This window comes from Rhinoraja longicauda, chromosome 13 (assembly GCF_053455715.1).
Source record: "Rhinoraja longicauda isolate Sanriku21f chromosome 13, sRhiLon1.1, whole genome shotgun sequence".
NCBI classification, from domain to species: domain Eukaryota; kingdom Metazoa; phylum Chordata; class Chondrichthyes; order Rajiformes; family Arhynchobatidae; genus Rhinoraja; species Rhinoraja longicauda.
Window position 1 is genome coordinate 26,501,302 of NC_135965.1, and position 26,180 is coordinate 26,527,481.

At 45.7% G+C, this 26,180-nt stretch overlaps 2 protein-coding genes across 3 annotated transcripts in view; one reads left to right on the forward strand and one right to left on the reverse strand.

Moving 5' to 3' along the window:
- ing5a (inhibitor of growth family, member 5a) overlaps window positions 1–3,756 on the reverse strand; it is a 28,585-nt gene extending 24,829 nt beyond the window's left edge. Inside the window, exon 1 of the mRNA XM_078410608.1 lies at window positions 3,670–3,756. Coding sequence (XP_078266734.1) covers window positions 3,670–3,706 — 37 coding nt within the window. The 5' untranslated portion in view covers window positions 3,707–3,756. The remainder of the gene's footprint in view (window positions 1–3,669) is intronic.
- dtymk (deoxythymidylate kinase (thymidylate kinase)) lies at window positions 3,353–25,899 on the forward strand. 2 transcript variants are annotated; one of them, XM_078410610.1, is made up of 5 exons: window positions 3,353–3,903; window positions 17,803–17,911; window positions 18,643–18,733; window positions 19,826–20,023; window positions 22,171–25,899. In XM_078410610.1, the coding sequence occupies exons 1-5, from the start codon at window positions 3,783–3,785 to the stop codon at window positions 22,279–22,281; spliced, it is 630 nt and encodes a 209-aa protein (XP_078266736.1). In that variant the 5' UTR covers window positions 3,353–3,782; the 3' UTR covers window positions 22,282–25,899. The 2 variants fall into 2 exon arrangements, with proteins under 2 accessions (XP_078266736.1, XP_078266735.1); XM_078410609.1 differs by lacking the exon at window positions 3,353–3,903 and adding an exon at window positions 11,085–11,254 and having other exon boundaries at window positions 22,171–25,893.
- Window positions 25,900–26,180: the final 281 nt, after the last annotated feature.

Here is a 26,180-nt window from a genome sequence, read left to right on the forward strand (position 1 = left end):
TCCCCCTTCCCAGTCTCCCAGCAGTCGTACTGTCTCCGACTACATTTTATCTCTGTACCGCCCCCTCCCCTGACATTAGTCTGAAGAGGGGTCTCAACCCGAAACATCACCCATTCCTTCTCTCCAGAGATGCTGCCTGTCCCGTTGAGTTACTCCAGCATTTTGTGTCTACCTGAAAAGTTAATATATCTTTCTTCAATAACAGAGGGCCTTGGTGAGAACACTTGCAATAGAGGGAGCACAGTAGATATTCACCAGACTGATCCCTGGGATGGTGGATTTATGCTATGAGAAGATTAGACCTCCAGTCTCTATAATTTAGAAAAATTAGATTACCTTTTTTAAACAGTGAAAAATTCTATTATGACCAGGACGTGATATATATAGGGAGGACATTTCCCCTGGTAAACACAAGGGTAGACACAAGATGCTGGAGTAACTCAGCGGGACAGGCATCTCTGGAGAGAAGGAATGGATGACGTTTCGGGTTGAGACCCTTCATGAGACTAAACTAGGGGTCAGTGACTAAATAACAGATAAGCAAAATAGTGGAGTAACACAGTAGGTCGGGCAACATATCTGCAGAACCTGGATAGGTGACATTTCGGGTCAGGATCCTTCTTCAGTGGATTGTAGTAGGGGTAATAAAGTCGGAAAAGGGATGGGACAGAGCCTGGCAAGTGATCAGTGAATACAGGAGAGGGCAGGTGGGGTGGAAAAGGCTAGAGACGAAAAGGAAGAAAAGTTTTGTAAGATAAGCAGAGAAAGGGAATGATATTTGAAGCCAGATGGATATAGGTGACAGGTGGAGTTGAGAGAAGAGGGGATTCAGTGGGAGGTGCACCGATGAGGCACAGGGAGAAGGGGGGGGGGGGGGAAGGGGGCAGGTGGTTACCTGGAATTAGAGAATTCAATGTTCATGAATTCTCCAATTCCTGAGAGAATTAGGAATTAGATTCTTGTATGTTAACAATGGAGAAGGGTTGTATGTTAACAATGGAGAAGGCCCAGGACAGAATGGCAATTGGAATTAAAATGGTTAGCAAGTGAGGTCCGGCAGGCCTAGACGGAATGAGCATGTGTTCAGTGAATGGGTGCCTAGCCTAAGCTTGGTCTCACTGATGCAAAGGAGACCACATCAGGAGCACCGAATGCTGTGAACCTGTCTCATCCGGAAGGGCTGCTGGGGTATCTGGATGGATATGAGGGAGCAGATAAAGGGACAGGTGATACATCGCTTACAGTTGCAAGGGAAAGTACTGGGGTGGTTTGGATTGTAAGGGATAAGTAAAGCAGGGAATTGCAGAGGAAGGGTCTCTACAGGACGTAGGAAAAGGTGGGGATTGGAAGATGTGACTAGCAATGGAATCATATTGAATTGTCTGCCATAATGGAAATTAAAAATGTCTTCACTCAAACAGTGATGAATCTTTGGAGTTGTCTATCCAACACATTCCTAGCTTAATCACTCATTACATTGAGAACAGATTGGTAGATTTCTGTACTTTGAGGAAAGCATTGGAAAATGGTGGTGTCGGATCAGCAATGATCAAGTTGAAAGGCTAGAGTGGGCAGATGGTCTGTTTGTTAAGCAGATCACTTGCATCTGATTTTCACTGTTGATCACCAGTCAGTAACTCCTGCCCAAAATGACCCAGATCACTTACCCATGGACAGATCATTTTTAGCAAACCCTGTCCAAATTGTTACTGATTAAAGTCCAGTAACACCTTGCCTACTGCAGATTATTGCCTAATATTTTCCTGCTTGCACAGCTACCGATTTTAAAAAAAGATTTACAGGACAGGGTATTTATTCACAAAATGTTGGGGTAACTCAGCAGGTCAGGCAGCATCTCTGGAGAGAAGGAATGGGTGACGTTTCGGGTCGAGACCCTTCTTCAGACTGATGTCAGGGAGGCGGGACAAAGGAAGGATATAGATGGAGACAGGAAGATAGAGGGAGATCTGGGAAGGAGGAGGGGAAGAGAGGGACAGAGGAACTAACTAAAGTTGGAGAAGTCGATGTTCATACCACTGGGCTGCAAGCTGCCCTGGCGAAATATGAGGTGCTGTTCCTCCAATTTCCGGTGGGCCTCGCTATGGCACTGGAGGAGGCCCATGACAGAAAGGTCAGACTGGGAATGGGAGGGGGAGTTGAAGTGCTCGGCCACCGGGAGATGTTTGGTCAATGCGGACCGAGCGCAGGTGTTGAGCGAAGCGATCGCCGAGCCTGCGCTTGGTTTCGCCGATGTCAATAAGTTGACATCTAGTGCAGCGGATGCAATAGATGAGGTTGGAGGAGGTGCAGGTAAACCTTTGTCTCACCTGGAAAGACTGTTTGGGTCCTTGGATGGAGTTGAGGGGGGAGGTAAAGGGACAGGTGTTGCATCTCGTGCGGTTGCAGGGGAAAATGCCCGGGGATGGGGTGGTTTGGGTAGGAAGGGACGAGTGGACCAGGGAGTTACGGAGGGAACGGTCTCTGCGGAACGCAGAGAGGGGAGGGAATGGGAAGATATGGCCAGTGGTGGGGTCCCGTTGTAGGTGACGGAAATGTTGGCGGATGATTTGTTGGATCCGCTGGCTGGTGGGGTGGAAGGTGAGAACGAGGGGGATTCTGTCCTTGTTGCGAGTGGGGGGAGGGGGAGCAAGAGCGGAGCTGCGGGATGTAGAAGAGACCCGAGTGAGAGCCTCATCTATAATGGAGGAGGGGAAGCCCCGTTTCCTGAAGAATGAGGACATCTCTGACGCCCTACAGGACAGGGTATCGGCAAGTCAAGATGAGTAATTGATGAAGAGACAGAATGCTTAGATGGTGAATTAGATGCCAGTCTGGAGATGGCAGATTGTTTTTGTCTTGGATAGTGCGGTGCTTATAGCCCTCTGTTAACCTCCAGGTTGTACCTTGTAGATGTTGGAAAGGTTTTAGGTGTAATCGCCGAGTCGTTTGCAACGGAGTACCCTGCCTCGAATCTTCTCTTGTAACCACGCCACCTACGTGGCTACTCTAGGCACGTCTCTAGTCACTGATGATCCTTTCACAGCGACTACGAAACGTCAACGCGTATAGTTTAAGAATCAACCGCTGGGGCTTAGTTGCCTCCTGAGTTATCAGCCCAAACTTGAAGAGTGACAGGACTCTTACGGACAGGCACTAGCTGCTTTCGTCCCCGCCCCGCCCCCACCCCGCCCCGCCCCCACCCCGCCCCTCCCCTCCCCGCCCCCTCCCCTCCCCTCCCCGCCCCGCCCCCTCCCCTCCCCCTGAGCTGCCTGCCTGTTGCAGACTCGTTTGTTTATACTTTTAGCCTCCTGGGTGCGGAAGGAGAAGCCTCCACGCATGCGCAATGTTGGCCGCCGGATGGCCGGAAACTCTCAAACCATCTATAAACTGAAGGGAAACTCCCTGGTGCGGCACGAAAAGCATTCTTTTTTGTTTTCAGTGATAATCAAGAAGCTTAGCCCGACGTGATTGTGCTCAGCACGATCTCTCAGACGCGGGCCTCCAGTTATCACCTCCCCCCACCCCCTCAGGCTCGAGTAACGCCGACTGCAAGCGGAAGCACGCAGCTCGCCTGGGCCCATTACCCGCGAAATAAAGCGAACCGTTCGCTTTAACAGTTGCAGCGGCTGTCTGTGGTCCGGCGCCAGGTCAACAGCCCGAGGTACTCACTGTCCAGGTAATGTTCCAGGTACATCGCTGTCGCCATCTTGTCATCCTCTCAGCCCGCCCGGCGTGCGCAGCACCGAGCATGCGCGTCGGCGGCCAACAGGCGGGCCGTTGTGATGGCAACCGTGCAAAATTACAGGCGGGGAGCGGCTGGGACGGGCCCAGCAAGTGAAGGGAAAATAACCACGAAGCGCTGGAGTAACTCAGAGGGCCAGGCAGCATCCCTCTGGAGAACTGGTATGTGATGTTTCAGATCGGGACTCCTCTTCAGAAGCGGGAGCCAAGCGATGATTTCGATTAAACTGTCGCGCAACATGGTGATGAGGAAAGAATGACTGTCAAGACACCACTCTCTTTAATCAGCCTCGCCTCGGCCTTTCCCCCCCCCCCCCCTTGACTTGCTCAATTAAATTAATTTCAAATTAAGCTTTAAGTTTTGGTTAGACGAGCAGTATTTATATTGGAACGGGCCTTCCAAAGAATTGAGTTGAGAGTTATGAGTCCCTTGGGAATCAGGAACATTACCCTCCTTCATTGCACCTTAGTGGAGAAGGCTGGCCTAGCTCAGTCTCTCTCTGGAACTTGCAGCTCTTTATTGTCGCAAAATTTAATAAGGGAGATAATTAGCAAATAAGGGTTCCTTTGCGTGTATATCATTCGCTGCCTCCAATTGTAGCAAAAGATTTGGCACAGGCATTAAATACTGCTGATGCTGAAAATATGCACAAAAACCAGAACATTTTAAAAAGCAAATTAGAGAGAAACAGCTTGTATTTATATACTCTTGTACCTTTTTAACACGGGGAAATGTTCTATATTCTTCATGGATAATAATTGGACCAAGGTTTGTTCCTGAGCCAAATAAGGATAATAGGACAAATGGACCCAAAAAAAGGATTTTGAAGGAGAGGTTCAGGGAGGGAATTCCAGATGGTCTGCATTCCAGGGTACTTAAGAAGGTGGCTCTAGAAATTGTGGATGCATTGGTGATCATTTTCCAATGTTCTATAGATTCAGGATCAGTTCCTGTGGATTGGAGGGTAGCTTATGTTATCCCACTTTTTAAGTAAGGAGGGGGAGAGAAAACGGGAAACTATAGACTAGTTAGTCTGACATCAGTGGTGGGGAAGATGCTGGAGTCAATTATAAAAGTCAAAATTGCGGAGCATTTGGATAGCAGTAACAGGATTGTTCCGAGTCAGCATGGATTTACGAAGGGGAAATCATGCTTGACTGATCTTCTGAAATTTTTTGAGGATGTAACTCGGAAAATTCAGGGGAGAGCTGGTGGATGTGGTGTACCTCGACTTTCAGAAAGCCTTCGACAAGGTCCCACATAGGAGATTAGTGGGCAAAATTAGAGCACATGGTATTGGGGGTAGGGTACTGACATGGATAGAAAATTGGTTGACAGACAGAGACAGCAAAGAATGGGGATAAATGGGTCCCTATCAGAATAGCAGGCAGTGACTAGTGGGGTACCGCAAGGCTCGGTGCTGGGACCGCAGCTATTTATAATATACATTAATGACTTGGATGAAGGGATTAAAAGTACCATTAGCAAATTTGCAGATGATACAAAGCTGGGTGGTAGTTTGAGCTGTGAGGAAGATGCTATGAGGTTGCAGGGTGATTTGGACAGGTTGTGTGAGTGGGCGGATGCATGGCAGATGCAGTTTAACGTGGATAAGTGTGAGGTTATCCACTTTGCTGGTAAGAATAAGAAGGCAGATTATTATCTGAATGGTGTCAAGTTGGGAAAAGGGGACGTACAACGAGATCTGGGTGTCCTAGTGCATCAGTCACTGAAAGGAAGCATGCAGGTACAGCAGGCAGTGAAGAAAGCCAATGGAATGTTGGCCTTCATAACAAGAGGAGTTGAGTATAGGAGCAAAGAGGTCCTTCTGCAGTTGTATAGCCCTAGTGAGACCACACCTGGAGTACTGTGTGCAGTTTTGGTCTCCAAATTTGAGGAAGGATATTCTTGCTATTGGGGGCATGCAGCGTAGGTTTACTAGGTTAATTTCCGGAATGGCGGAACTGTCGTATGTTGAAAGACTGGAGCGGCTAGGTTTGTATACACTGGAATTTAGAAGGATGAGAGGGGATCTTATCGAAACATATAAGATTATTAAGGGGTTGGACACATTAGAGGCAGGAAACATGTTCCCAATGTTGGGGGAGTCCAGAACCAGGGGCCACAGTTTAAGAATAAGGGGTAGGCCATTTAGAATGGAGATGAGGAAAAACTTTTTCAGTCAGAGAGTTGTAAATCTGGAATTCACTGCCTCAGAAGACAGTGGAGGCCAATTCTCTGAATGCATTCAAGAGAGAGCAAGATAGAGCTCTTAAGGATAGCGGAGTCAGGGGGTATGGGGAGAAGGCAGGAACGGGGTACTGATTGAGAATGATCAGCCATGATCACATTGAATGGTGGTGCTGGCTCAAAGGGCCGAATGGCCTCCTCCTGCACCTATTGTCTATCTAAGGGTCTGGGTTGTTCAACGAACAACAAAGGATCTGTAAAAGACTGCAAATGCTGGAATTTCAACAACAAAAAAAAAACTTCTGGAGGGATTCAGCAGGTCAGGCAGCATCTGTGAAGGGGAAATGGATTTCAGTCTTTCAGAAGGTTCCTGATCCAAAACACCATCTGCACATTTCCATCCACAGAGAATCTGTGAGTGGCCAGAATTGGAGGAGTGCTAAGATGTAATGGGGTAATAGAAAGTTAGAAATCAAGAACATATAAGTCATGGATGGTTCTGAATGCAAGGATGATGAGATTAATTTCAAGCTATTGCAGATCAGAAGCCACTATATGATCTATTTTTAAAGAAGCACAGAAACATACCACTCATCACAACAGGACCAAACCTGTATTTTTGCACCCTATGAGCCTCCACCCAGCCATTCTGGATCCTGTTGCCATCTGCAGTAGCAACTTCGGTCCTTCCCACTGCAGTTCTCTCCGAGTCCTCTTGCCACCACTTCACGGAGGAGTGGAGTGAACGTTCTTGACACAGACCAACAACAGAGAGATCGTCACCACGTTACAGTATAATTAGTCGTTTATTGAATTAGTGATACAAATAGATTAGTATTTCTCCCGTCATAGATCTGGTAAGAATTGTATCTCACCACAGCTTCTCCACTTCTGACGCATCATGTCTCCGCACACACAGATGTACTCATAATTCTGGCTCCTCCCAGTCCATGTATGCCCATTATGCCCATATATGTATTCATCTCATGACAACCCCAAGTGCCCAAAAATAATACAGCAAGGTACAAAATAATATATGCTAAGACAGCTAATAAACACACATGGCATCTACACACCGGCCCCTAATTGTTCTACGTATATAATGAAACAATTACTAATAAACATTAAAAGGAGCCATAAAAAACTTCACATAAAAATAAAGCCCTATATGTTGGCATCTAATGTACTACAGTGATTCTTCAATCTTTAAGGCCACCAATCTTTGCTGTATTCAGATATCAGCTTCTAGGAGCAGACATATCTTCATTATCAGTCTTTCCAAGATGCTCTTGGTCGAACTGTGCGCACAAGATCTTGTGCATCTGGTATGGTCTCCAATATTTTGCCCATTAGCCATGATGTTCTTCAATCTTCTCTTCCAGCTTAAGAAGTGGTCTGCTGTTAGTCCTCTTGATGCTTCATCTGCAGGATTTTCCTTTGTGCTAACATAATCTCCATTGTGATACATCAGTAGCATCCCTTACAAAAGAGATTCTGTTTGCTACAAATGTTAGAAAGCATAAGAAGATAACTGCAGATGCTGGTACAAATCGATTTATTCACAAAATGCTGGAGTAACTCAGCAGGTCAGGCAGCATCTCGGGAGAGTAGGAATGGGTGACGTTTCGGGTCGAGACCCTTCTTCAGACTGAATGTTAGAAAGCGTTTGGTTTCATTGTTGATGTACTTAAGCACCGTTGTGCTATGGGTCCAGAAGATGGATTTGTCCAGTTGAAGCTGTAATTCTTTTTGCAACATTGTGTCAACTCTGACAGCTAGGACTGCAGCTGTAAACTCCATTCTGGGAAGTCATTTGTTTAATGGTGCCACCCTGGATTTTCCCATTATGAATGCAACATGCAGTTTGTTATCGTTTTCCAGTCTTAGATATGAAACAGTGCCGTAGCCACTTTCGCTGGCGTCTTCTTGCTTGAAAGGTAAGTCTAGACAATAGTGTCCATCTTCCACTGTGCTCTGGTTTCTCAATTCACCATCCAGGGTAGTTCCATTTGTAACAGAGATTTCTGGATGGTCATCTTCGGTTTTGTTGGTGATGGATTCATTTAGTTTTCCACCATCGACAAAAACTGTAGAGTTCTCTGTGGAACTAGATTTTTCAGCAATTACTTTGGTTGAAACGTCTTCAAGGTGTGCTGGGTTTTCTGGTGCTACTTCAACTGAATGCAACAGTGATGCATTCTCCTCCAGCACTTTAAACGGTGGTTGTGGATTAACATTAGTATCCTGAATAAAGCTCTCAACTGCTTCATCATACACAGTCAGTTTAATATCTGGTATTAGTTCAGAGTTGGTCTCAGTCATCTCTGTGCTCAGACAAGTATTTTCAGGACCAGATTCTCCAACCAATGGATCAGCTTGGACTGCTTTGGAGGTGATGCAGGTTTCATCACCGGCCACAATACGATCACACGTTTGAGATGGGAGAACAGCATCACTTGCAATTGGCTTTTCTTTCTGTTCTGTATGTTCTCTTAGTTTCTGGTTTCTTTCCTCTATCTCTTCAATTAACAAATCTATGTCTTTCAATTGTTCTTTCCTTACTCTCCTAATCTGTTCTTTTTCTTCTTCAATCTCACGCTGGCTTTTCAGGGTAGCAACCCAATTCAAGACATAAGAGAACTTTGAAGGTCCACAAAATGAGAAAAACCATTTTCCCTGATAGAATCCTTTCTGATGTCGCCACCTTGTGGCTGAACATCAGATCTAAGTACAGGCATACTTGTACGTCACTATCCCTTTAAGAAGTGTAGACGTAAAGTCGTATCTTCAAAGGAATTCAAAACAATGATATCTTTGGATGCTCAAGGGTATTTCTTGGTTCTCAGCATTTCAAAGTTTTCAGTAGCAGCTTTCCAATATAACTTCTGAAAAACCGTTGTTACTAATAAAACAATGCTGTACTCACTGGCATTCGAAGTTTTCAATCTCCGTTAGTCAGATCAGAGCAGGTAATGACCCTGTCCAGTCTGTAGAATTTGGTTCAAGGTTTTTGCAATAAAGAATCCTTGTTCCGTCCAGTCGCTTCACAAGCTTCAGTCTCACTCATAGAGCCAATTATTACTTTAAATGGCTCTTTAGAGACAGGTCTACTTTTATCTTCACTCACCGAGGATAGTTCTTAGTTATTCACTCTAGCTGAGGAAATTCTTACAATATGTAATAGTAACCGGTCCTTCCCACTCAAGTCTTCTCCTCTTGCCACCACTTCACGGCGGAGTGGAGTGAACGTTCTTGACGCAGACCAACAACAGAGCGATCGTCACCATGGCGAGGCCTGGCGAAAGTGACCCATCATAGACTGTCTCACCTATGAGACAGCGGTAGAGTTGCTGCTTTACAGCGAATGCAGCGCCGGAGACTCAGGTTCGATCCTGACTACGGGTGCTGTACTGTAAGGAGTTTGTACGTTCTCCCCGTGACCTGCGTGGGTTTTCTCCGAGATCTTCGGTTTCCTCCGACACTCCAAAGACGTACAGGTATGTAGGTTAATTGACTGGGTAAATGTAAAAATTGTCCCTAGTGTGTGTAGGATAGTGTTAATGTACGGGGATCGCTGGGCGGCACGGACTTGGTGGGCCGAAAAGGCCTGTTTCCGCGCTGTATCTGAAATATGAAAAATATGAAAAATAAATTATATTAATTAGAAATTGCATCCAGAAGAATACAATTGAAATATGAAAAATATGCTTTGAATCCCAGAATCTGTGAACCTATTCTGAAATTCAACATAATGACAGACTTGAGTTTATTGTCACATTAAAAGTATAAACTACTAGCCTCGTCAACTCATTATTCTAAGTGGTGCACCTGACATGTTCATATCCTGGCAAGCCATCGCACAAAGACTCGAAGGGGGATAATCTTTTCTTTTTTGGAGTTTAGGTTAGCACTTCATCTATGTCAGCAAGAAACCTTTTTGTTTGTAGCATCAGGTGTCGAGGCACAGGCAGTGCTAATTGTGGCTAGGAGATTGTTGCCTGAGGAGAGGTGGAGGGTCATGAGATACTTTCTCAGCCCTTCTTTGTCCTCATTCTTGAGTGAATGTGGTTTTCCTCCGGCTCTCAGATGGATCCTTCACATGCATCTCTTCAGTGTCCTGGAGTTCTACTCTTGCTCGCTCGTCCCACAGACGCAACAATGACAGAGTTCCCCTGGTCCTCACCTTTCATCCCACCAGCCTCCGCATCTGACACATTATCCTCTGACATTTTAGTTTAGAGATACAGCGTGAAAACAGACCCTTCAGCCAACTGAGTCCGCGCCAACCAATGATTACTTGTACATTTGTTCTATCCTACACACTATGGTCAATTTACAGAAGTCAATTCACCTACAATCGTGCAAGTCTTTGAAACATGGAAGTCTTTGGAATACCCTAATCACATCTTCCCATCTCCACCCCTTTTTGCCTTCCACAGGCCTCATTGGCATACCATTCTGACCAATATCTGATTGATTTGTGGTTAAAAGTATTTTGTACAAACATCGGCACGGTAGCGCAGCGGTAGAGTTGCTGCTTTACAGCGAATGCAGCGCCGGAGACTCAGGTTCGATCCTGACTACGGGTGCTGCACTGTAAGGAGTTTGTACGTTCTCCCCGTGACCTGCGCGGGTTTTCTCCGAGATCTTCGGTTTCCTCCCACACTCCAAAGACGTACAGGTATGTAGATTAATTGGCTGGGTAAAATGTAAAAATTGTCCCTAGTGGGTGTAGGATAGTGTTAATGTACGGGGATCGCTGGGCGGCACGGACTTGGAGGGCCGAAAGGGCCTGTTTCCGGCTGTATATATATGATTTCTTCAAGTGAAGGAGGTACAGCAATGTCCGGCTGAATGGACATGGAAACAAGACAAAACCCATTTGTAGCACTGATAACAGAGGGAGTGTCAACGTGAGGTGACCCTTGGTCTTTGCATGCCTGTGATCAATGCTTAGCTTGATGCAGCCATAGGCAAAGGTGTCATGTATGGGCCATGTTAGACACATTTCTCCTCGAGGTCCGGGGGGGGGGGGGGGGGAGCATTAGTTAAAGGTCCGGGGGGGGGGGGGGGGCGCATTAGTTAAAGGTCCGTGGGGGGAAGGGGCGCATTGGCCCTTGGGTATTTTCACATTGTCATCGGCAGTGATATCGGCGCACGCGCTCTCGCGTTCTCTCTGTCTCCTCGTGCCCATGGCGGCCAAACGGGGTGCGCTGATCGTGCTGGAGGGGGTGGACCGGGTTGGTAAGAGCACCCAATGCAACCGGTTACATGAGGCCCTGCAGGAACGGGGGCGAGACGTTGAGCAGATGCGTTTCCCGGGTAAGAATGTGAGGAGATATTTTAAAAATGGGATTGATGTAAGATTAGAGTGTAAGAAAATAACTGCAGATGCTGGTACAAATCGATTTATTCACAAAATGCTGGAGTAACTCGGCAGGTCAGGCAGCATCTCGGGAGAGAAGGAATGGGTGACGTTTCGGGTCGAGACCCTTCTTCAGACTGATGTCAGGGAGGCGGGACAAAGGAAGGATATAGGTGGAGACAGGTCTGGGAAGGGGGAGGGGGAAGAGAGGGACAGAGGAACTATCTAAAGTTAGAGAAGTCAATGTTCATACCAATGGGCTGTAAGCTGCCCAGGCGAAATATGAGGTGCTGTTCCTCCAATTTCCGGCGGGCCTCACTATGGCACTGGAGGAGGCCCATGACAGAAAGGTCAGACTGGGAATGGGAGGGGGAGTTGAAGTGCTCGGCCACCGGGAGATCAGTTTGGTCGATGCGGACCGAGCGCAGGTGTTCAGCGAAGCGATCGCTGAGCCTGCGTTTGGTTTTGCCAATGTAAATAAGTTGACATCTAGAGCAGCGGATGCAATAGATGAGGTTGGAGGAGGTGCAGGTGAACCTTTGTCTCACCTGGAAAGACTGTTTGGGTCCTTGGATGGAGTTGAGGGGGGAGGTAAAGGGACAGGTGTTGCATTTCATGCGGTTGCAGGGAAAGTGCCCGGGGTTGGGATGGTTTGGGTAGGAAGGGACGAGTGGACCAGGTAGTTACGGAGGGAACGGTCTCTGCGGAAGATATGGCCAGTGGTGGGGTCCCGTTGTAGGTGACGGAAATAACATAACATACATAACAACACTTTATTGTCACTCGGCACAACACCGAGCGAAATTTCAGCAGTCACACAAAATACAGCAAAAAGAAAAAAACACAGGACACCCGACCCCAACACAAACATCCATCACAGTGACTCCAAACACCCCCTCACTGTGATGGAGGCAACAAAACTTCCCCTCTCTTCCCCCCGCACCCACGGACAGGCAGCTCGACCCCTACCGAGGCAAACGACACGCACAGCCCCCGCAAGGGGATGGAAGGCCCCCCGGCCGAGCCGCCCCGGGCACCGAAACGTCCCGCGGCCGCACCGGGCGATGTTAAGTCCAACGGCCGAGCCGCACCGGGCACTGAAACGTCCCGCGGCCGAACAGCGCTGACGATGTTAAGTCCAGCGGCCAAGCCGCACCGGGCACTGAAACGTCCCGCGGCCACACCGGGCGATGTTAAGTCCAGCGGCCAAGCCGCACCGGGCATTGAAACGTCCCGCGGCCGAGCCGCACCGGGCACTGAAACGTCCCGCGGCCACACCGGGCACTGAAACGTCCCGCGGCCACACCGGGCACTGAAACGTCCCGCGGCCACACCGGGCGATGTTAAGTCCAGCGGCCGAGCCGCACCGGGCACTGAAACGTCCCGCGGCCGAGCTGCGCCGGCAATGTTAAGGCCCGCAGCCGAGCCGCACCGGGCACTGAAACGTCCCGCAGCCGAGCTGCGCCGGCAATGTTAAGGCCCGCAGCCGAGCCGCGCCCCGGGGAAGAGACCTAATAAAATAAAGGTTTCCCCCCGCCCCACCCCCCCACCCCACCACACACCCCCACCACACATACACAGCCAAAAACAGAAACAAAAACCATCCCAACACCGACACAAACAAAAAAAAAGAAAAAAAGACAACAGACTGCCAGAGAGCCGCAGCCGTTAGGCGCAGCCAACTCCTCCATAGAGTCTCCCAAAATGGTTATTCCCAGTAAACGACTCCACTTGTCTGCTGTGGATGATATGTTGGATCCGCTGGCTGGTGGGGTGGAAGGTGAGAACGAGGGGAATTCTGTCCTTGTTGCGAGTGGGGGGAGGGGGAGCAAGAGCGGAGCTGCGGGATGTAGAAGAGACCCTAGTGAGAGCCTCATCTATAATGGAGGAGGGGAAGCCCCGTTTCCTGAAGAACGAAGACATCTCGGAAGCCCTAGTGTGAAACACCTCATCCTGGGCGCAGATGCGGCATAGATGGAGGAATTGGGAGTAGGGGATAGACTTTTTGCAGGGGACCGGGTGGGAAGAAGTGTAGTCCAGATAGCTGTGCGAGTCAGTGGGTTTATAATAAATGTCCGTCACTAGTCTGTCTCCTGTGATGGAGATGGTGAGGTTCAGAAACGGGAGGGAGATGTCGGAGATAGTCCAGGTATATTTAAGGGCAGGATGGAAATTGGAGGTGAAGTGTATGAAGTCAGTGAGTTCTGCATGGGTGCAAGAGGTAGCACCAATGCAGTCGTCGATGTAGCGGAGGTAGAGTTCGAGGATGGGGCCAGTGTACGTCTGGAACAGGGATTGTGTAGACTGTAGGGAGGTACAGAAAGCTTGGAAAAAGTGGAGACTTGAGGCATCAGTGTCCTCGAAGGGCCGAATGGAGGAACTGCAGGTGCTGGGTTACAAAAAAAGATACAAAGTGCTGGAGTGGCTCGGTCAACTGGGCATCTCTGGAGAACATGGACAGCTGATGTTTCAGGTCCTTACATTTCTTCTAGGTCCTTACATTTCAACTAGGCTGTCGCTGGGGTGTCGCCTGTATGGTCGTGAGTAGTCACCTCAGTCGCACAAAGAGTTACTCCAGCTTTTTGTGTCTATCTTTGGTGTAAACCAGCATCTACAATTGCTTCCTCACAGTAGATCATAGTAGCTGAGGCACAGCAGACAAGTGGAGTCGTTTACTGGGAATAACCATTTTGGGAGACTCTATGATTTGAGGTGCAACGGAAGTGATTTCAGGGTAAATATGGAGGCCATGGCTTGAGAGGCTTCGGCCAGGGCGCTGAGCAGAGGCTGATAACAGAATAAGGTAAGGTGTTTCTTTGTTTTGCAACTATCTTCTTTAGTCTATGTTCAGTAGGAATGGTAGTTGGGACAATGGTAGGTTCTGACTGACCGTAAGAGGGATTATTGTAGGCCTCCTAATAGTCTGGGAATTTGAGGAGCAGATGTCAAGGGAGATTGCAGAGTAAGAGAGTAGTATTAGCAGGAGATTTCAACTTCCCTGATATTGACTGACTCCCACAGTGTAAAAGTCTTGAATTGGATGAAATTTGTTAAGTGTGTCCAGGAAAGCTTTCTTCATCAATATCTGGACGGGTCTCAACTGCAACATCACCTATCCAGACATGCTGCCTAACCCGCGGAGTTTCCCAGCATTTTGTATCTTTCTTTGGAAAAAAGATATGAAATGGTTTTTGAAAAACCCAGAGGTTTTGCGAGTATATTAAAAGGGTGGTGAGGGAAAGAATAGGTCCCCTACAAGATCAGTATGGCTACCTTTGTGTAGAACCAGAAGAGATGGGGATATATTAAATTTATATTTCTGATCCATTTTAACGAGCAGATCATGGAAGCAAAGGAATTTAGATATATAAATGGTGATGTATTAGAACATGTACAGATGACCAAGGAGGAAGTATTGGTGGTTTTAAAGCACAAGGTGAATAAATCCATAGGGTCTGACCGTGATTCATTGCACCTTGTGGGAAGCAAGGGAAGAAATTGCTTCCCTTGCAGAGAATTTTACATTATCTTTAGCCACAGGTGAAGTTCTGGAAGACTGGAGGGTGGCTAATGGTGTGTCATTGTTTAAGAATGGAAGTAAGGACAAACCAGAGAAATACAGGATGGTGGGCCTGACGTCAGAAGTGAGAAAGTTGTTGGATGAGATTCTGAGTGACAGGATCTACCAACATTTGGTTAGGCAGGGACTGATTTGGAATGGACTGCAAGGCTTTGTGTGTGAGAAATTGTCTCCTAACTCTTCCAGGTCACCACGAGGATTGATGAAAGCAGGGAAATGGACATTGTCTATGTGAACTTTAGCAGACTTTTGACTAGGTCCAACATGGTGTGCTTGTCTGAAAGGTTAGATTACATGGAATTTAAGGTGAGCTAGCCAATTGGATTCAAAATTGGCTTGGAGGAAGGAATGGAGAGGTGGTTATGGAGGGTTGCCCTCTGATTGGGGGCCTGTGACCAGTGGTGTGTTGCAGGAATCGATGCTGGGTCCACTGATTTGGATGACAATGTACATAACATTGTTAGTAAATTTGCAGGTGACCCTCAAATTGGTGGTATAGTGGACAGTGAGAAAGGATATATAAATTTAGAACTGGATCTAGATCAGTTGATAAGTTGGAGCATGTAAGAGCAAATGGAATTTAACTTTGACAAGTGTAATGTGTTGCACTTAAACCAGGGCAGGACTTGCAAAGTAAATGGTAGAGCCCTGGAGAGTGTTGTGAAACAGAAATATGTGAGTTTTACTCTGCAAATGGAAAGGCAGAAGGGAAAATCGGAAGTGTCGGTATTACAGTATAGCAAAGGGGATTACAGAGGCATGAGGCGGGAGCTGGCCAAAATTGATTGGAAGGAGGCCCTAGCAGGGAAGACGGTAGAACAGCAATGGCAGGTATTCCTGGGAATAATGCAGAGGTTGCAGGATCAATTTATTCCAAAGAGGTGGAAAGACTCTAAGGGGAGTAAGAGACACCTGTGGCTGACAAGGGAAGTCAGGGACAGCATAAAAATTAAGAAGAGGAAGTATAACATAGCAAAGAAGAGTGGGAAGACAGAGGATTGGGACTCTTTTAAAGAGCAACAAAAGTTAACTAAAAAGGCAATACGAGGAGAAAAGATGAGGTACGAGGGTAAACTAGCCAATAATATAAAGGAGGATAGCAAAAGTTTTTTTAGGTACGTGAAGAGGAAAAAAATAGTCAAGGCAAATGTGGGTCCCTTGAAGACAGAAGCAGGGGAATTTATTATGGGGAACAAAGAAATGGCAGACGAGTTAAACCGTTACTTTGGATCTGTCTTCACTGAGGAAGATACACACAATCTCCCAAATGTTCTAGGGGCTGGAGAACCTAGGGTGATGGAGGAACTGAAGGAAATCCACATTAGGCAGGAAATGGTTTTGGGTAGACTGATGGGACTGAAGGCTGATAAATCCCCAGGGCCTGATGGTCTGCATCCCAGAGTACTTAAGGAGGTGGCTCTAGAAATAGTGGAAGCATTGGAGATCATTTTTCAATGTTCTATAGATTCAGGATCAGTTCCTGTGGATTGGAGAATAGCAAATGTTATCCCACTTTTTAAGAAAGGAGGGAGAGAGAAAACGGGTAATTATAGACCAGTTAGTCTGACATCAGTGGTGGGGAAAATGCTGGAGTCAATTATAAAAGACGAAATTGCTGAGCATTTGGATAGCAGTAACGGGATCGTTCCGAGTCAGCATGGATTTACGAAGGGGAAATCATGCTTGACAAATCTACTGGAATTTTTTGAGGATGTAACTAGGAAAATTGACAAGGGAGAGTCAGTGGATGTGGTGTACCTCGACTTTCAGAAAGCCTTCGACAAGGTCCCACATAGGAGATTAGTGGGCAAAATTAGGGCACATGGTATTGGGGGTAGGGTACTGGCATGGATAGAAAATTGGTTAACAGACAGAAAGCAAAGAGTGGGGATAAATGGGTCCCTTTCGGAATGGCAGGCAGTGACCAGTGGGGTACCGCAAGGTTCGGTGCTGGGACCCCAGCTATTTACGATATACATTAATGACTTAGACGAAGGGATTAAAAGTACCATTAGCAAATTTGCAGATGATACTAAGTTGGGGGGTAGTGTGAATTGTGAGGAAGATGCAATAAGGCTGCAGGGTGACCTGGACAGGTTGTGTGAGTGGGCGGATACATGGCAGATGCAGTTTAATGTAGATAAGTGTGAGGTTATTCACTTTGGAAGTAAGAATAGAAAGGCAGATTATTATCTGAATGGTGTCAAGTTAGGAGGAGGGGGAGTTCAACGAGATCTGGGTGTCCTAGTGCATCAGTCAATGAAAGGAAGCATGCAGGTTCAGCAGGCAGTGAAGAAAGCCAATGGAATGTTGGCCTTCGTAACAAGAGGAGTTGAGTATAGGAGCAAAGAGGTCCTTCTACAGTTGTACCGGGCCCTGGTGAGACCGCACCTGGAGTACTGTGTGCAGTTTTGGTCTCCAAATTTGAGGAAGGATATTCTTGCTATGGAGGGCGTGCAGCGTAGGTTCACTAGATTAATTCCCGGAATGGCGGGACTGTCGTATGTTGAAAGGCTGGAGCGATTGGGCTTGTATACACTGGAATTTAGAAGGATGAGGGGGGATCTTATTGAAACATATAACATATAAAAGCAAAGGGCATCGGCTTAAAGTGAGAGGGAAGAGGCTCGAAAGGAAGCTCGGGGTAAACCTTTTCACTCAGTATGTATTTGGAACAAGCTGCCATTAGAAGCTATAGAAGCAGATACAATTACGACTTTCAAAAGTCATCTGGGCAAATATATGGATGGGAAAGCTGTGTAGGGGTATGGGCCAAATGTAGGGAGCCCAGAATGCCAAATTTGTTGGCATGGACAAGTTGAGGTGAAGTGCTTGTTTCCTTCTGCTATATAATTCTATAAATGCAAGCTGTTTGCCAGGATCATGACGGTGGGAGATCCTGATTTGTGTCTCATTTGGTTTCAGACAGAGGAACTGAAATTGGGCAACTGATTAGCTTGTACCTGGAGAAGAAACTGAACCTGAATGATAACGCTGTGCACTTGCTCTTTGCAGCTAACAGATGGGAACAGGTGTAAGTTGTTTTATTTCATGTAAATGTGGAAATGAGGGAGACGATTCCTTTCTGAAGGAGTGCGGATGACACTGGCAAAATAACATTTTAAAATCTGTTTTTGATATTCCTATTCCTTTTTGACTTTCTTGTGAGCCTAACATGTAATTGGGATTAGTTTAGGTCAGTTCAGGTATCTTTTACCTGAAATTAAACTTGTGTTAGCATAGCGTACTAATCCTCGCTTAAATTTAGTCAATTAACTAAATCTGGAATATAAAGTCAATAGTATCTATAACGATGACCATGCTGTAGTGCTATAGGTCATGGAATCCTCTTTGCTAATTCATGCAGAGTACATGGAACTCTCGAGCAAGTTGATATTGGCCATCTGTGAACTACTCCCTATATTTGCATTTGGTACCCGAGCAGATCAGCTTCTGAGTCATGTATCACACTAAGCAGTGAATTTGTCACTGTTCAGTCATATCACAATGCTGAAGATTCCTTTTTTCAGTGTTGTTTTCTGCATGGTCTGGTGCAGTTCATCAAGTTGGCTTGCCAGCACTTTCTGAGGACAATATCTTGCTGTCATCCTGTTATTTTAAACTAAAAAGGAGATGGAGCTTCAAATTGTGGTGAGGGCAAAACATTAGAATGTTGCTGCTAAATTACAGGTCTTTGATGTGAGACTTTGTATCTTAGATATGTGCTTGCAACATTGTCATTTTATTCCTTTCTTTCCGTTCCAGGTCAGTGATCAAAGAGAAGTTACAGAAAGGGATCACTGTCATTGTGGATAGATATGCATTTTCTGGAGTTGCATTCACAAGTGCAAAATCAGTACGTATAATAGAACTGGGGAAAATAATATTTTGAACTGTAAACCAAGGGAATAATGAATTAATTAAATACCTAAGTTTTTAGTGATAGGATATGCCTTTTGCTGATGCCTACAATGCCAATGTTTAAAGTTGACGGCCTAATTGTTTTTGAATTGGAAACACGTAGTATCTGTGGCATGTGTGTATCCTTCAGAACAGGAGGTTGGAGAAGTAACAATTCCTTAATTTAGATAACTTAGTGTTCCATGTGAATCCTGGTCTGACTTGGCTTCTCTCTCTATTAGAATTGATAATGGCAGTATTAGTCTTTATTCTTGATTTTCCTGGAAGTCCATGGGATGAATTAGAAAGACCATTTCCAGTAAAAGGCAGCTATAACTGGGAGGTACCTTCAGTACTGACCAAATTGCCAATGCCAGCAATTTAAAACTCATCATTTTTCTCAAGATATTTCTATGGCTACATCTTGCCTATCTCCTTTAACTCAAATTCTTGTCTCCTGTGTTGTTTACTTTGTCTCCCAGAAGAAGTTTACCAGAATGTTGTCTGGATTAGAAGGTATTGTTATAAGGAGAGGTTAGACATACATGTGTTGTCTTGTCTGGAATGTTGAACAATGAGGAAAAACCTAATAAAATTTATAAAGTGAGAGACACAGATAGAGTAGATAGGACCTTTTCCTAGGGTATAAAAATGTCAAAAACTAGAGGGCATAGCTTCAAGGTATGAGAAGGGAAAGTTAAAAGGTGCTGTGCAGGGCAATTTTTTTTTTACAGAGAGTGGTTGGTGCCTATAACGTGCTGTTAGGAGTGGTGATGGAAATGGATTCGATAAAGGTGTTTGAGGTTATTGGATTGGCACATGGATATACAGGGAATAGAGGGATGTGGATCACGTGCAGGCTGAGGAGATTTGTTTAACTTGGTATCATGTTCGGCACAGACAATGTGGGTTGAAGGGCCTTGAACCCACAAGGGGGTGGGTTCTATGCTGTACTGTTCTATATCTACGTTCCGTGTGAGAGTCAAGAAAGGATGTTTTTGTCAATTTAATGTTTGTCTACTGCTTTTTAAACTGTTTTCTCAAATAGGGTTTCACCTTGGACTGGTGCAAACAAGCAGATGTTGGTATTCCAAAACCAGACGTGATCCTGTTCCTGCTCCTTGATCCCATGGCTGCAATGAAACGAGGAGGTTTTGGTATTGAACGCTATGAAAACTCTTCATTTCAGGAGCGGGTGCATCAGCGTTTTAAAGATCTGATGATAGACGAGAGTCTAAACTGGAAGGTATGGACTTTATGAAGGAAGACTGAGAGCACTAATGAATGGCTGGACGGGTTGTCACTGAGGACCTTCATAGGAGACTTGTACTAAATGCATGTTTCACTGCTTCCCTGTGAGTTCACAGACATTCGTCAAGGCAGTCGTCTGTATGATAATGATGTGCAGCCGAGGAATATTAAAGGAATGGTGACAAAGTGTCATGCAATATAAAAAGGGCACTTTGGCCCAAATTGTCCATGCTGACAAGATGTAATTTACCTGTCCCGTGTTTTCAAGTCCCATTTATCTGTGTTTGGCACATATCCCACTCAACATTTTCTATCCATGCACCTGTTCAAATGTCTTTTAAGCATTGCGATTTTACTTCCTTCTACCACCTTCTTTGGCAGCTTGATCCACATAGTCAATATCCTCTGTGTGGAAAAAAACATATCCCTCAATTCCCTTTTAAATTGTACCCCTCTCACCTTAACCCTCTAGTTTTAGACTCTCCTAACCTGAATAAGACTGACTATTCACCTTATCTACATCACTTATGAATCTATAAACCTCGATAAGGTCACCTCTCAGTCTTCTTCACTCCAGGAAAAACAGTCCCAACCTATCCAGTCTCTCCTTATAACTAGAACAATGCAGCACAAGAACAGGCCCTTTGGCCCACAATGCATGTGCTGAATATGATGCCAAGACCATCACTTCATCTACCTGCACAGACTCTTTATCCCTCTTGCATATCCATACGCTTATCCATATCTGCCACTATCATATCTTCCTGAACCACCGCCCCCAGCAGTGCGTTGCAGGCACTCGGCACCCTCTGTGTATATTAAAAAAAGGTGCCTGCACATCTCCTTTAAACCTTGCCCCCTTCGCCTTAAAGCCATGCTCTCTACTGGGGAAATAGGTTCTGACTGTCTACCTTATCAATGCCTCATTATTTTACATACTATCAGATCTCCCGGCAATCTCCAGCATTCCAGAGAAAACCATCCACATCTGTCCAACCTCTCGTTGTAGCCAATACCTCTAATCCAGGCAGCATTCTGGTATACCACCTCTGCACTCTTTCCAAAGTCTCTACATGCTTCCTGTAATGGGACGACTAGCACTGCAAGCAATACTCCAAATGCGGCCTATAAAGATGCATCATGACTTCCTGACGCTTATACTGAATCCCCCGACCTATGAAAACAAGCATACCATTTGCCTTCTGTACTACTCTATATACTTGTTTTGCTACTTTCAGAGAGTTATGGACATGAATACCAAGATCCTTCTGTGCATAAATTTTGTTGAGGATCATGCAATTAATTGTATATTTTCCCCTTGCATTTGACCTCCAAAAAGTGCAACATCTCACACTTGTTCGGATTAAACTATCTCCCATTTCTCCACCGATTTCTGTAGTTGATCTATGTCCCGCTGTATACCTTGACAGGGTTCCTCACAGCTCACAATCCCAATTTTGATGTTATCCACAATTCTGGCTCTCCAATCTATACTCTGGAATGGCACTGGAGTAGACTGGGCTGAAAGGTAGGAGTGTGACGGTGTCAGTCAGTTCCTTGACTAATCTGTGAGATAACTCCCCCAGCACTAGTACAAATTCCCCTTGATGTTGGTGAGTAGGACTTTGCATGATTGGTTTTATGCTTCCTGACATTTTTCACTGATTTTGGTAGAGGTGCTCCTCAACTTACAATGGGTTACGTTCCGATAAACCCATCGTAAAAAGAAAATATCATAAGTCGAAATGCATTTAATACACCTGATCATGTGGCCTGAAGCGAGCTGCGGCTCGCTGCCGTTGCCCAGCGTTTGCACCATTGTAAAGTCGAAATAACGTATGTCGAAGCATCGTAAGTTGGGGAGCATCTGCACATTCTTTTGCACAAGTCTTCCCACTTAGTTATATATAATTTGCGTTTATTTATTACTGAATATAGTTCTGGTCATTGAAGACTGTTGAAACTGCAGCTGCTATCCTTGCAGGTAGTGCATCATAGATCTTGACGCCTCACTGTTTAAAGTAATTGTCTGGTTCTTTGATGATCACTTGGTCTCCTCTTTTTATCGGTCCTGCTGTGAGAAATAGCTTCTCATTTAATCTATTTGACTATTTGTGACATTATTCTTTTTACATATAACAGGTGTTTGATGCTTCCCAAAGTATTGAAGTCTTGCATCAGGAGATAATGTCTAATGTGGAGAAAACCATAGAGAAAGCAGCAGAGGAGCCAATTGGAGAGCTCTGGAAATGATGTTGTTTCTGTGGTGACAGCGAGCCATTTGGTTCATGGAGACCTTGCTATTAGAAGATTGTTAATCTTTTCAGCTTCAAAGTGTTCAACTGTAGTTTGTAGCCACTTCTCTGTGCATTCTTCTGCCTTGTTATTTTGGAAGGATTCGTTCCAAAGCTTAGCTATTTTGTTTAAAACTAGTTATTTGAATGCAACAGCCCTGCGCACCTTTTTAAAAATGAAAATCACCATAAAACAATCTATTAGAAACTATATGTTATTAATTTGTCACAATTTTTTTGGTTTTCTTTTCCTCGCGATATTCTCCCAGTTTATTACGCTACTTCAGTTTCACCCTTATAACTAGATTCAATCCCAAACTCTAGTGCCATCTGTGTGGCGTTTAGATGTTCTCCCTGTGACCAGGTGGCTTTCCCCTTGGCACTTTGGTTTCCTTACAAGCCCTACGGGCTTGTAGATTAATTGACCATTGTAAATTGTCTGAAGAAGGGTCTCAACCCGAACCGTCATCCATTCCATATTGTGAATTGTCACTAGTGTGTAGAAGTAATTGAATCTGGGAGTTGTTAATGGGAATTTGAGAAGAATGAAATGGAATTAATGTGTATTCAGTGTAAATGGGTGGTGGGTACAGGTGTGGATGGTGAGCTGGAGGGTGCAAATGGCACCCTCTGTGCCATCATTCTGTGCAGTATCGTTCTGACCAGTTGCTGATGGCTATCAGTTTTCCATGCAAATAAATCTCAACTTGTTATAGGAATATAATGTTTTAACTTTTTATTCAAAATGTACATGTAGCAAGAATTCAGACCATGGTATTAATAAATGAAACATCAATGGTCAACTAGCTTCGTAATGTTACTTGCAAAAGGCCATTGGCATAATAGTGCTGCATTTTATATAGTGTAATTTTCTTTTGTGTGTAGGGTAAATCAAATATAATCTGAGGATGTGATATCGGCAGAGAAAATAATTTCATGCATTTGACTTCAATGCCAGCAGAGGGAGAACCTCACTGGGATTAAGTAGGGTGGGTAGGGGGTGTCCTGCTTTTACAAAACAGAGTGCATTTGTTGCTTATTGTCTCACATTTTGCTTTCATTATGGATCTGAGATTTAAAAGTAACAACTGAGCTGGAATTAATTGCCATTTGCAGAGTTTTAAATTTCTATCCTCCTCTGAACTCTGCGGATAGACTTAAGGCCCCAGTTCAACAAACACGTTGAATGGAGAATTTTTCTTCTAAATACCTTTTAAAACTGGTCATTAATTTAATGTCAAGAAACTTCAACAGGGCCATACAACCTCCTCCCGAAGATGCTATGTTCTGAACTACTTGACTGGGGCCTAAGCAAAGGTATCACAAAATGCTGGAGTAACTCAGCAGGTCAGGCAGCATCGTGGAGAAAAGGAATGGGTGACATTTTGGGTCGAGACCCTTCAGACTGATGTCAAGGGGGGCGGGACAAAGAAAGGATATAGGTGGAGACAGGAAGATAGTGGGAGAACTGGGAAGGGGGAGGAGAGGGACAGAGGAATTATCTAAAGTTAGAGAAGTCAATGTTCATACCGCTGGGCTATAGGCTGTCCAAACGAAATATGAGGTGCTGTTCCTCCAATTTCCGGTCGGCCTCACTATGACACTGGAGAAGGCCCATGACGGAAAGGTCAGACTGGGAGTGGGAGGGGGAGTTCAAGTGCTCAGCCACCGGGAGATCAGGTTGGTTAAGGCGGATTGAGCGAAGGTGTTGAGTGAAACGATCGCCGAGCTTGCATTTGGTCTCGCCGATGTAGAGAAGTTGACATCTGGAACAGCGGATACAATAGGTGAGGTTGGAGGAGGTGCAGGTGAACCTCTGTCTCACCTGAAAAGACTGTTTGGGTCCTTGGATGGAGTCGAGGGGGGAGGTAAAGGGACAGGTGTTGCTTCTCCTGCGGTTGCAGTGGAAAGTGCCTGGGGAGGGGGTGGTTTGGGTAGGGAGGGACAAGTGGACCAAGGAGTTACGGAGGAAACTCTGCGGAACGCAGAAAGGGGAGGAGATGGGAAGATGTGGCCAGTAGTGGGATCCCGTTGGAGGTGAAGAATGTTGGAGGATGGTTTGTTGGATACGTTGGCTGATGGGGTGGAAGGTGAGGACAAGGGGATTCTGTCCTTGTTACGAATGGGGGGAGGGGGAGCAAGAGCAGAGCTGCGGGATATAGAGGAGGCCCTAGTGAGAGCCTCATCTATAATGGAAGCGGGGTAGCCCCGTTTCCTAAAGAATGAGGACATCTCTGATGCCCTTGTGTGAAACACATCCTGGGCGCAGATGCGGCGTAGACAGAGGAATTGGGAGTAGGGGATAGACTTTTTGCAGGAGACAGGGTGGGAAGAAGTGTAGTCCAGATAGCTGTGGGAGTCAGTGGGTTTGTGGTAGATGTCAGTCACTAGTCTGTCTCCTGTGATGGAGATGGTGAGATCCAGAAATGGTAGGGAGATGTTAGAGATGGTCCAAGTATATTTAAGAGCAGGATGGAAATTGGTGGTGAAATGTATGAAGTCAGTGAGTTCTGCATGGGTACAAGAGGTAGCACCAATACAGTCGTCAATGTAGCGGGGGTAGAGTTCGGGGATGGGGCCGGTGTACGCCTGGAACAGGGATTGTTCGACGTACCCGACAAAGAGGCAGGCATAGCTCGGGCCCATGCGAGTGCCCATAGCTATGCCTCTGGTTTGGAGGAAGTGGGAGGAGTCAAATAAGTTGTTAGGGTAAGAACCAGCTCTGCTAGGTGGAGGAGAGTGTAAGTAGATGGAGATAGGCTGGTTCTACGGTCGAGGAAGAAACGGAGGGCTTCAAGACCATCTTTGTGTGGGATGGAGGTGTAGAGTGACTGGACATCCATGGTAAAGAAGAGGGAGTGGGGGCCTGGAAACTGGAAGTTATTGAGGAGACGGAGAGCATGTGAGGTGTCTTGGACATAGGTGGGGAGGGATTTGACCTGGGGGGATAGGATGGAGTTGCCTCGTGGCCTAAGCAAAGCTCACTCTAGGTAGCCACTCACTCTCAAGGTAATTTTATACAAAAGCTGCAATTCCACAATTCTGTTTGCTTACTTAGTGTGTCTAAGATATAGGCCATATTGAACTTGGACCCGAGTGGTATTCCAGACCCCTGCTTGCTCTTTTCCAATGTTCAAACAATTGCATCTGTACATTGCAGTGGAGGAGTCTGCTGAATGTTGGTTAGTTGTCAGTGTCCTTTGGTAGTTCTGAGGGGCAAAATGCAGTTCCCATCTGACCCCAAGCTTTACACCTGCGATACTTGCCCTTGTATTATGTTTAAACTTTGTTTTTTTAATGTTTGACGTTTATTGAAGTTTATTACAATATTTTTGTATGCGATATTTTTGTATCAACCTTTTAGAAAATTTTGTTTGTATATCAATAAAGGAAATTCTTGACATTTTGATGGAAAATTGATGTATGAAGTTATTGTATTTCAGAGTAGTTTCGCATGGCATCACTTTCAAATAGTCATAATGCAGAATGATTGGAAACCCTACCATACACCCCCTTTTCTAGGGAAAGTGGGTGAAACGTGAATTGTCTTCAGTTGTCTTCAGGGTCATAGCTTGATGTAGCTTGTCGCGGCTGGACATAGGTTTTCTTCGGTTGTCGCCTCTGTGGTGGTAGGTTGTCGTAGGTGCGGTCGTAGGCGGACGTTCTACTTGTGACAATTGGGTCGCCGGTTTTCGGTAGCTTGCCGTAGCTTGCCGTAGCTTGACATCGACTAGGTGGCTGGTTGTAGCTTGGCATAGACATTGTCGTGGAGGAGGTCCAGTCACCGTTTTTTCGGCGACCTGCTACAACTATGACAGTTGCTTTAAAAAACGTCTAACTGGGTCAGGGCCTTTAATC